Genomic DNA, 12,166 nt, shown 5'->3' on the forward strand with positions numbered 1-12,166 from the left:
TATATCTTCTTCTATTTTTTACTAGTGGTGCTTAGGTGTACAATCTAAAAACGGTTTTAAAACATGTAACATTATTGCTAAAAAATTCAACACATTTTAGAATTAGGCAACTATTTACTAGTAGGCCTACAATGCTTTGGTTCAAACTATTAGGTCTAGATAAAAACTTAGTCTATGTCATCATATTTGTACAAGTAAGTTGGACGGTTCAACGACGAACATTTGATTTTAAATCTATGAATTAGTTATGAAAGTTACGATAGTTGATGACTGTATTAATTAATGGTTTTGGTTTATTACGAAATTTCGATTAAAACTGTTTTCCGTGTTAAAACTTGCGTGTATTTTAGCTTAATTTCGTAGGGGTCTAATTATTTAGTACCAATTAAACTGAATTTTCAATATTTTTCATATTCTATTATTTTCTTTTGTACTGATGGCATTAATTTTTAAGCATGTTTAGCCTCTGGATCACGTAATTTACTAATAAAAAGGTTAAATACCTGTAGTACTGTCAGTGATCCTGGAATTTAGGTCAGCGACCCAGGTTTCGAACTTAAAGGTTCATTTTCAAGCAGGTACCAGTTAAAAACACATAATCCTCTTCATAATTGTGGAGAGTCGTTATAACACGTAAGACACGAACACGAAAACACTAAACATTAAACAAAATTGGCCAATTATAATACTGGTACGGTAGCGTGCGTGGTGTAGCCGGCAAAAGATGAGTCATGACTGGGCACGCGTACGCGTCGATGTCGGAGCGTGACGTATGTGCCCCCTCCCACTCCCGTCGTCTTTGTCAGGTCCTCGCCTTACACTGACACTGCCATCTATCATATCTATTGCAGTATTGTAAATTAAATTTGACTCGAAGGATAATTTTTCATTGAGCAAATGGGTAGGACTGTTTTTAGATGATCGGTATATTTCAAACTCTTCGATGGTGTTCATATGCTTGCCTTTTCTACAGTAATGCAATATGTCCAGATTGGTATCAATGTCGGTGTAATTATGGTTTGTGTCTATCAGATGGTTTGCGAATGCAGATTTGGTAGATTTTTTAGGCAGGTGTTCTTTGAATCTTTGCGTAAACGAGCGAGCTGTTTGTCCAATGTAGTAGCTGGGACAGTCATTGCATTTAATTTTATAAATTCCTGTCTTATCAAAATTAGCAGTGTTTTGTACAATTCGTGGTTTTAGGAGATAAGATAATTTATTTGACGTTTTAAATGACATTTTAAAATTGTTTTTTTTAAATCTGAAATGACTAAAAACAATTTTAAAATGTCATTTAAAACGTCAAATAAATTATCTTATCTCCTAAAACCACGAATTGTACAAAACACTGCTAATTTTGATAAGACAGGAATTTATAAAATTAAATGCAATGACTGTCCCAGCTACTACATTGGACAAACAGCTCGCTCGTTTACGCAAAGATTCAAAGAACACCTGCCTAAAAAATCTACCAAATCTGCATTCGCAAACCATCTGATAGACACAAACCATAATTACACCGACATTGATACCAATCTGGACATATTGCATTACTGCAGAAAAGGCAAGCATATGAACACCATCGAAGAGTTTGAAATATACCGATCATCTAAAAACAGTCCTACCCATTTGCTCAATGAAAAATTATCCTTCGAGTCAAATTTAATTTACAATACTGCAATAGATATGATAGATGGCAGTGTCAGTGTAAGGCGAGGACCTGACAAAGACGACGGGAGTGGGAGGGGGCACATACGTCACGCTCCGACATCGACGCGTACGCGTGCCCAGTCATGACTCATCTTTTGCCGGCTACACCACGCACGCTACCGTACCAGTATTATAATTGGCCAATTTTGTTTAATGTTTAGTGTTTTCGTGTTCGTGTCTTACGTGTTATAACGACTCTCCACAATTATGAAGAGGATTATGTGTTTTTAACTGGTACCTGCTTGAAAATGAACCTTTAAGTTCGAAACCTGGGTCGCTGACCTAAATTCCAGGATCACTGACAGTACTACAGGTATTTAACCTTTTTATTAATTTTTAAGATCGAAATCATAAACATTTAACTGGCCATTGTACAGTTAAATAAATAAACACTTTTTCATGATTTTTCAATTGTCTTTGAATTACTTTGGGCTAGTTATCTGTTAAAAGTGGAATTGATAAAAGTGCAGTTGCTCTGATGACACCTCTAAGTCTTTGGGAAACAGATCATTTGCAATATTTCATTGTAACATCCAGGGCATCATCCAAAACAATAAAATAGATGAAATTAATTTATACCTCAATAGTTTCAACAGAAAACCGGATGTAGTTTGCTTTTCGGAACACTGGGTCCCATCTAATTGTAAAATTCCACTATTTCAATTTGATGGATATCAAAACGCTGCATCTTACTGCAGGGAAAATCAGAAAAGAGGGGGAGTATCCATTCTTGTAAATGATCATTTTAAAATTAAACATAGGCCTGATTTTGAAGAATTAACGATTGAGTCAAGTTTTGAATGTTGTGGGGTCCAAATAGTTAAACCCATAGATCTTATTGTACTGTGTGTCTACAGACCAACTGTTTATACCAAAGCTGCTTTTGATGTGTTTTTTGAACGTCTCCATTTCCTTTTAAGCTATTGTATAGATAAGACCCCTAAGGCGCATGTTTTACTTGCAGGAGATTTCAATATCAATGTTTTAAATTCTGACTTCTATACCGAAGAATTCTTATCAATTTTAAGTTCCTTTAATTTTTTTGCACATTTCAATGTTCCAACTCGAATTACTAATGTTTCTAGTTCCTGTCTTGACAATATTATCACTAATTTCTGTCCTAACTTGTGTAAAGCAATAGTTTTAGAAAATGGTTTATCTGACCACTTAACACAGTGTTTATGTTTAGATTATAGTTATTTTGAAAATAGACAACTGGAAACAAAGATAAAAATCAGTCCATCCTTAAAAAGAAATTATAGTAAAAAAATTTTGGATAGTTTTGTTAACGTTTTGAAGTATGAACAATGGACTGAATTTTTTAGCAAATCTGAAGTAATGACTGATGTTAATGTACTTTATAAGTGTTTTCTTCAAACTTTTAAACTGCATTTTAATTCTTGTTTTCCCTTAGTAAATAAGAAATGTTATAGTAAACATTTTGATAAAGGGTGGTTAACAACTGGAATTAGAGTCTCATGCAAAAGGAAAAGGGAATTACATGAACTTAGTAAAATGTCAAATGATACAACTTTTAAAGATTATGTAAAAGAATACAAGAAATTATTAAATAAATGTATAAAATCAGCTAAGATATTGTACAACAGAAATCAGATTAAAGAATCCTGTAACAAAACCAAAACAGCCTGGCATATTGTTAAAAAAGAGACTAATACAACTGACAACAGCAAAAAAGGATACCCCTTCTTGTTGCATTCAATGTCTGAAAGGGCGCAACTAAATCAAATTAATGCATTTTTTTCTGACACATGTAAAAGCTTGAATGTTGGTTCAGATTCTTACAAAGCTCTTGGCTTCCTACACAGTAGAATCCCTCCCGAGTCCAAGCTTATATCATTTAAGCCAGTGAACCTTCAAGAAGTCCAAGATATAATAAAAGACTTAAAGTCATCTAAAGCCTCTGGATGGGATGAAATTTCAACTTCATTAATGAAATCAAGTTCAGAGTTTATTGCTCAACCCATTGTTCATTTGATAAACATTTCTTTGTATACTGGTGTTTTCCCTGACCTATTAAAACTATCAAACATAATACCAGTCTTTAAAAAGGGTGACCCAAAAGATATATCCAACTACAGACCTATTTCTTTATTGCCTAGTTTCTCAAAAATATTTGAGAAAGTCGTCTTCAATAGATTGTGTGATCATTTTGAAACATCCCAAATTTTGGATACATGTCAGTTTGGATTCCGGAAGGGACGGAGTACGACAGATGCAATCTTTAGCTTTATTACCGAAGTCACAGGTGCTCTTGACAGATCGCAGGCAGTAGCTGGTCTCTACTGTGATCTGTCAAAAGCATTTGACTGTGTAAACCATAGCCTATTAATACAAAAACTAAACTTTTATGGTGTGTCAGGCATGGCTATAAAGTGGATAACCTCGTTTTTATCAATGCGGAAACAGTGTGTGGACCTACGGTTAATAAATCTGAAATCTGATTTCAAATTAGTCACAGAGGGTGTGCCACAAGGCTCAATACTAGGTCCACTACTGTTTTTGGTTTATATTAATGACCTACCTTTGATTTTAAAGTCAAAATCAGTAATGTTTGCTGATGACATTTCCATTATTTTCACTGATCATAGTAAAATTTTCATGCAACAAACAGCTGAACAAGATTTCCTTCAGCTAGAAAAATGGTTTGAAGCAAATGGTTTGGCGTTAAATAAAGATAAATCTCTTCTGATGGAATTCCAAAAAAACTACCAGAAATCAGACTCATTAACAAAATTAGATTTGAATCTTTCTCTAAATTCAGTAAGCTCAGTTAAATTCTTAGGCATCACAGTGGATCAAAAATTGACTTGGCAAAATCATATTGGTGAAGTTGTAAAAAAATTAAATAAAGCTCATTTTATGTTCATTATTTTATCTAAATCTGTTGACATATCCACTCTCATGATGGTTTATTACGGTTATGTCTATCACTTGTTTAATTATGGTGTGATCTTCTGGGGAAATTCAGATAGGAGAAAAAAAGTTTTTAAAATGCAGAAGAGAATTATCCGTATTATTTTTGGACTTAAAGGGAAAAAATCCTGTAAGAGTATTTTTAAAAATCACAAAATTCTTACTTTTCCTAGTATATACATATATAATTTAATTTTGTATATAAGACAAAATTTATCAAATTTTCCAAATAACTCTGATTTTCACAACTATAACACAAGACAAAAGAATAGCCTTACATACCCTAGACATAACACCTCCACCATTGAACATTCTCCATATTACTCTGGCATAAAATTGTATAATAGCCTGCCTAGCACCATAAAGGGTTTGACAGATTTTAAAAGATTTAAAACCAGTTTGTTCAAATTGTTGTCAGATAAATGCTGCTACAAGATTGGGGACTTTTTCAATTAGATATTAGTATGTCTAATCAATAGTTAGTTGTAATGGTTGAACAGTAAGTAGTTGTAGGGGAGAAAGTGTATACATATAGATTATAGCTCTTAATTAATTAGTGTAGTAAATTTGCCAAATGTATAGTTATGTTTATTCTTGACTTGACACAATTCATGTATAGAAATGTACTGTTTGAATAAAGGATTTTTTGATTTGATTTGATTTGATTTGATAACAAAAAACAATAACATTTACTGTATCTTCATTGACACTGACATTTTGAAATACGGCAGTGTACGATTATTTTGTCGTACAAGGTTGGCAACGCTCCGTGCAGTGGGCGCGGCCGGGTTAGCGACTTCCAGAGTTAGCGAATTCCGCCACGAGACAAAATCGAGTTAGCGGGTTCTGGAGTTAGCCAATTCCTGACTGAGACGGTTAGCCAGTTCCGACACACGACCGAGTTAGCGAGTTCCTGAGTTAGCCAATTCCTACGTCTCGATGTCTCTTATTGGCTAGTTAGTGATGTGTTTGAGGGTAGGTGAGGGAGGGCTGTACACTCCCAACAAACAGTCAGTAGTGAGACTGAGTTGTGCTGAGCTGTGACACTGACACGTCCACACGCTCCACTCAATGTCATGTCTCAGTGTTTTTGTTATAGTGCAAATGTTGGTTTTACGCCCGGAATAGGTTTGGTTTGTGTTTTGCAGCAGTTATCTGCAAATCCAGATCGAATGTCCGCTCTGAAACATGTGTTCGTCATAAGGCCTACGACTGTCATCCGTACCTGTCATGACTTTGTGTTTATTATTTTTGTTTAGATGTATCTTTCACCATCGTGTTGTGTATTAGTTTTTGCTCATTGTTTTGTCTTTGCAGTCCTACCATGGTTTTAGAGATTTTCGGTAGGTATGTGGGACGACCACTCACACTGTCACTATGTGGGGGCATGCTGTTGCAGTTGCTTGTCTGGGGACGGTGCGAGGAGCCGGCTCAGTGATATCGGACACACACACATAATATATACATGAATTTGAACGTATAGTGTCTTTGACCTTGGTGCTTCAAAACAAATAAGTAAATCACTCCCCGGTCTAGGTCTTACCATGAGACCTATGTTAATAGCTTATCCCCTATATGAGAAATTGGCTTAAATGCATAATTGATCTACATAATTCCCTTATTCACGTTATTTTAAAAACTGAAAAGTAGTTCTTTGTCTGAAATTCTAGTTGTCCAAAATGAGCCTTTCAGCCTCTATTTCAGTTCAAGCTGCCTGCAACATAGAATAGATAACAACATTGATGAACTTATATTAATAAAGTTTTATTTTCCTAGAGCACATAATGTACGTGCAGAGATGGCTGAAGGAATCAACAAACTCTCTTTGGATTCTTCAACAGCATTAGACGAAAAGACTAAAAAGGTATTTTACACTTTCATTGTCAAAATTACTTCATTCTTTCAAGCAGTTAATTCTTCCACTACAATGTCTCCTCATAGTTTTATTTATTTCTGCCAACAATTTTGATCATACTGTAGTTAACTGTTTGTAACTAAAAAATGTCACACTTCTAAAACAATCGATAAAAAGTGTTTTGCAACATGTTTTCTTCAGAGTTGTTTTTCTATCTAACAAACAATTCTGGTTTTTTTCAGGCTGTGGAGGCATTCAAGAATAATATTGCAGAAATGTTTGAAAAGCACGGTGGTGAATGGAGTAAAAAAACTGTAGAAGAGATTTGGAGTTTTGGACCAAGAAGGTGCGGCCCTAATATACTCATCAACAGGATACCTGGTGAGATATGTATTTTAGACCGTCCCACCTTAAATAAAGGGTGTCGGGCTTGGGTGGAAGGGGATGGCATCAGTGAGCTTAATAGGGATTGCAAACAACACCTGTTTTGCTTCTCTTTATGCTAGCATAGAGGAGAAGGACACAGATTTGTCTTTTTTTGGCTTTTAATTTGGTAATTGGTTAATCTTAGCATTATGACAAACGAGAGAAGAATATCTGAACCACTTTCAATATCTGTTCAGATTATCCTTTCGCTGAAGTTACTTTTTTAACAATCCTATACATTCTTTTAGCTAACTAATTTTTTTTATTAAAAAGTCCTCACTTTTTACCTTTTACCTTTTTCAACAGAACACAGTGGCCGGAATGTATGGAGTGGGGAGAGTAAGCAAGGTTGCCAACCCTCACTGCTTGAGTATGATAGCAGTTTTGTCAATGGTTTCCAGTTGGCAACACTGGCCGGTCCAATGTGTGAAGAGCCGATGATGGGGGTGGCTTTTGTAGTGGAGGACTGGACAATAGACTCAAGTGCAGAGTCGAACACAAGGTATGTGAATATATTTTCTAAAGTATTTTATATAATTTTTTAACTACTCTCAGAAATTGGTTGCAGGCAGGAATAGGCTACATTAATCAATAAAAATGTGATTCGGTTGGACAACAATTTTTCTAGTTGTAATTTTTTTTTATTTTTTTTTTTTTTAAGGTTGTCGGCCTCTTTCAACCTTGCATTTGCCCGTCCACATAGACTCTGAGCCTGTACCTCGCTGCCTTGGGCCCAAAGTCTGTGACGCTACTGACTGAGCCTCCAAAAATACAAATCTTGTATTTTGAAATCCATGAAAAATTGTAAATCTTTCTTGTTGTTACAGTGGAGTGTTTGGGCCTCTGTCTGGACAGATAGTGTCGGTTGTCAAGGATGGTTGTAGGAAGGCATTTCAAGCTCAACCTCAGCGACTCATGGCTGCCATGTACAGCTGTCATATACAGGCCAATGCAGAAATTCTAGGTGAGTAACTTTAATGTTTCATTAGCAAATTATTATTAGCCTACCTATATTTACTATTTAGCAATGTGGCCTGTGTCTGTTGTACAAAATGAAGAAAACTAGGCTAGGTTAAGAATCTCATTAAAGACGTTATTAAAGACGTCTGCCCAAGAAAAACCGGACTCTTTCCATTTAAGAAATACATATTTAGTATTTACATTTACTAAACATAGTCGCTGTGCTGCCGTGATAAGCTGGACATTTTGCACATACTCATCATAGACAAAAATACCGTGTTCACAGTCCAACACTCAATGGCTAATAAAACGGCATATACAGGAATGAATTACACCTTTCCCTACTCACAACAATAACCATCACATAAAAAACTTCCAGTTCCTGTTGGTCACCCTGTAGTTTTCGTCGTTGTGGCAGACCTGTATGAAAACTCTCTCCTCTTGCTCAATTGTAAATCAAGAGCAAATGTTTTTGACGTTGCCCAGGTTGTATTGGGCAAATTATCTACATTAAAGGATGCTGGAACATGAGGTGATTTGTTACTGGAAGGTTTTCCTGCAGCGTAAGTCTGGGGAAGACAGAACTTTTCTATATTCTCTTTATAGTGTCTATTAAATATTAACCTCAGGAAAAGGAATATGACTCAAAGGGAAACGAGGGCTTAAAAGGAGGAGTGTGTAACTTATCATAGTGTAAGTTATTGCTGTAGATAAAATAAATGATACATTTTAAGAGGCAGTATCCGTACATGAACCCACAACGATGCTTCCTTAATTTCACTGTCAGTCGCAATACAGATTTTTCCCCAAAGTGACTCTTCAACACTAGATTTGTGCCTGGGTGAACTCTGTCCTAACCAGGCTTTTGTTACAAGTTGGCAAAGCGATTTCGTCAGCACAAATGGAACTGAACTTAAGTTAATGAAATTCATCTGTGGGAATGAAATTTCTATGCAGAAGAAATTAAATAACTGCAGAGCGAGAACTGTCCCATTGTGCATGATATAACAGGAATAGAATTTTATATTTTACAACAAATTGTCACAAGAGGTTAAAATAATCAGCGTAACAACTGAAGCAAAATTTATTTCACAATTGTTTACAAATCCCACTAAGCTTAAGATAATAAACCCTAAGATCAGAGGAGATGTAAACTGAAAATCCTCAGCAATAAATAATATATTTACCACAAATATTTATAACTACGGTACCTTACAGTATAGATTTTCCCTTAAAAGATTTTTTGAAAAAAAAAACATAGACCTATTATTACCATTTTTGGCCATTTAGATGCGTAAGTATTAAGAATGTAACTTCAATTTAAATGTCTGATATGTTTGTGTGTTAAATGTGTGATGTAACAAATCTGTTGTGATGAATGAGATTAAAACTTTGATTGAACATAGTTATTACAATCAAGTTGTTGTAAAGATGAAATATGAAATTATAAACTAAGTTATATCAATAGGGCATTGAAATTGTATCTTTATATCAAAGTTTACACAATAATTGTACAGCAAAGTTTTGTACTTTTTAGTGAAATATGAATGTTTTTATGAACAGCAAATCTACATTGAGATAATGCTTTGATAATACACTTGTTGATTTAATTCCATTTTTACCATCCAAATAAATTTATTAAATTCAATTATCCGAGAGCTAATAAAAAAGGAAACTTAAATTTCATTTCATATAAAGCCACCGGTGGGTACTTAGCACACGATTAAAGATTTATTTTTCATCGATATTAAAACATTTATATAAACTTATTCTTTTGAACTATTTCTATTCCTAATATTAAGAAAGTTTTATACAAATTAACATAATTCCATACTAATAAATATATATACAACTATAGCTAGGTTCTAGGATATAGAATTGTATTTTTAAATAATCTATGACTATGTATATTAAGGATCATATTTATTCAAATTGTTTCATGGAAACATTAAAATCTTTATCCCATTATCTAAGTCAAATGTTTATATAAACAAATTTCTTGGAAATATGTTTATAAATTGAACAAAATCAAAGTGACAACTTTAATTCCTTTATAAACATACCTAAAATACAATAAATTTTATTTAACTAATCTAAATGTTAACGATTTTAATCCTAAATAATAAATAGTATAATTTGTTGAAAAACACAGGGATTTTAAAGCTACTCAATACACATTCTTAGTTTCTCACAAGTTACCCGTGTTTTATTTGGTACTTTTTGTAGTAGCCTATACAACATTTATGCAACATGTTGATTTGCCAGAAATAAATTAAAATTTTTCTTACATGTGCTACAAAGTTTTGAGTTGTTCAAAGAACTTAACAGAACTTGAACAGAACATGTTTTGTTGGCAATATAACAAGACATCTTAGAGTAGCTAAAGGAAAAGTTTTGTTGAATTTTTAATTAATTATATAACCTCACTAACATTAAGGGCAGCTTTTACAAAATGTAATCAATACATTTTCTAAAACATATTATAGGCTAATGAAGCTTTTATCCTGATACATATAATACTTGTTTCAATGGAAAACTGGCAGTTAAATTCATGCACTTTATTAAAGTGACAATCAAACTATTGTCTGTCCCGTTGTTATCACACAAGGTGTTTAGGCTCTGCAGTCCTTATCACATGGAAGGCTCAGTCTAAGGGTAGTGTCTTCATCATTTCAGACACCTTATCCCAAGGAAATGGTGGTTTTGGACCTGTCAAAAAAAATTTTAAATTAGGCTACTAAAGTCAAATAAAATAAAATAATATCTATTTTTTCCACAACAGTTTTACAAACAAAAAGACAAGTTTTAATTTATGCTACATAATTATTTTATTTACTTTAATAAACATATTAAAGTAATTAACAAAAACTGGAAAACTTTAATACTAATTTAAAAGATGTACCTTCCGATGAAAATAAAGTTTTATGGAAAATTCTACAGTGGTATGTGCATAGATTTGAGTATTTAAGAATGAATTTTTTTTTTTTTCTGAGCTGGATTAATTTAGGGGAAAACATTATTATTGGCTGATGGAAACTTTGAGCTGGATTTGATAAATATTTTAAAACATGTAAAACAATTTAGGCCTATTTAATATTTAGTTAACCCAAAATATAATCGTAAAACAATATCTTTGGTTTGCAATTGATTTATTATTTCTCCATAGAAGTACTTGTATTAAAAAAATATCAATATTTAAATAATGAGTTTTTACTTTCATTAATAAAGCCTCTGCAATTTTAACTTTTCCATCATCAGGTGTATGTAATGGATTTTTTACTCAAATCAGTAATTGACTGGTAAAAGAATAAAATTTAACAATCATAGATCAAAACAATAATTGATGTGATATATCCGGGTATTCTTACTTCTATAATGTGGTAAAATACTCTTACTTAATTATACTAAAACTCTAGTATATTTCTGTATACAGGTACTAAAGTATTTTTCTTTTATTTAATCACATCATTCTATTGTTTTTATTTTATTCAGTCTAACTTATTATTTTTAAAGTTTTAACGCAAATTCACTTCTCTTTTAGATAAAAAGTTGAGCTTCTGCTATTATTTTTAACCACTAACAAATAATAATAATATTAATATAATGTTTATGACCTAAGGACCAAAAGCTTCTTATCAAGGAGCTCTTTAATAATGACTTAATCAACAATCCAAACACAGTTATATCCATTTTGGGTTAAAATAACTGTACAAATGTATAGAAAACCATAGAGCAGTGAACAAAATAAAATAATCTCTACAGGTCATTTAGGTTTGTATCTAATTTGAGAACAGCTGGATATTGCTTTGAGATGGGCAAAGCAAGCAGTCAATTTCAGTAAATTACAGGATCTTGATAATTAGATGCATGCAATGGCTTCCTACAGACTGTTATTTGAATGGCTACTGGCCTAGCTGTACAGAAGCATAATTTGCTCTTGGAAAAGACATTCTTTTATTAACATGCTAAAAAATCACTATTGTTTCGGTCTAAGGCAGTCTTATAATATAAAAATATAAAGGTATATTTATAACTATTTGTATATTAATATTCATATATATGTGAGACACATTGTCTTTTATAAAAATAAAAAAACATTCAATTAACTTATTGAACTATTATTATTTATTGCATGCGCCCCAAATTTTTAGTTTTAAATCTTACAAGTCTCTCCACATATTCATAAATTATTTTATATTTTTTAGTTCGCTTAAAAACGTGGTATTTTTAAAAAGTTCTTTTATTTATAAATTAGTTTCTACTTTTTAGTCTTTAATGTGC

At 32.8% G+C, this 12,166-nt stretch overlaps 2 protein-coding genes across 3 annotated transcripts in view; one reads left to right on the forward strand and one right to left on the reverse strand.

Moving 5' to 3' along the window:
- The window catches only part of LOC129002427 (elongation factor-like GTPase 1), a 159,950-nt gene that overhangs the window by 18,856 nt on the left and 128,928 nt on the right, over positions 1 to 12,166 (forward strand). For both annotated transcript variants that reach the window (XM_054430220.1, XM_054430221.1), the window contains exons 17-20: positions 6,421 to 6,508; positions 6,742 to 6,880; positions 7,232 to 7,427; positions 7,753 to 7,889. In XM_054430220.1, the coding sequence (XP_054286195.1) occupies positions 6,421 to 6,508; positions 6,742 to 6,880; positions 7,232 to 7,427; positions 7,753 to 7,889 (560 nt within the window). The remainder of the gene's footprint in view (positions 1 to 6,420; positions 6,509 to 6,741; positions 6,881 to 7,231; positions 7,428 to 7,752; positions 7,890 to 12,166) is intronic.
- Positions 10,316 to 12,166, reverse strand: part of LOC129002428 (uncharacterized) — a 62,058-nt gene continuing 60,207 nt past the window's right edge. Inside the window, exon 7 of the mRNA XM_054430222.1 lies at positions 10,316 to 10,594. Within this exon, the coding sequence (XP_054286197.1) occupies positions 10,530 to 10,594 (65 nt within the window). The 3' untranslated portion in view covers positions 10,316 to 10,529. The remainder of the gene's footprint in view (positions 10,595 to 12,166) is intronic.

The sequence above is a fragment of the Macrosteles quadrilineatus genome, unplaced genomic scaffold (assembly GCF_028750875.1).
Source record: "Macrosteles quadrilineatus isolate MER2022 unplaced genomic scaffold, UCM_ALF_1.0 Scaffold_9__3_contigs__length_116548681, whole genome shotgun sequence".
NCBI classification, from domain to species: Eukaryota; Metazoa; Arthropoda; class Insecta; order Hemiptera; family Cicadellidae; genus Macrosteles; species Macrosteles quadrilineatus.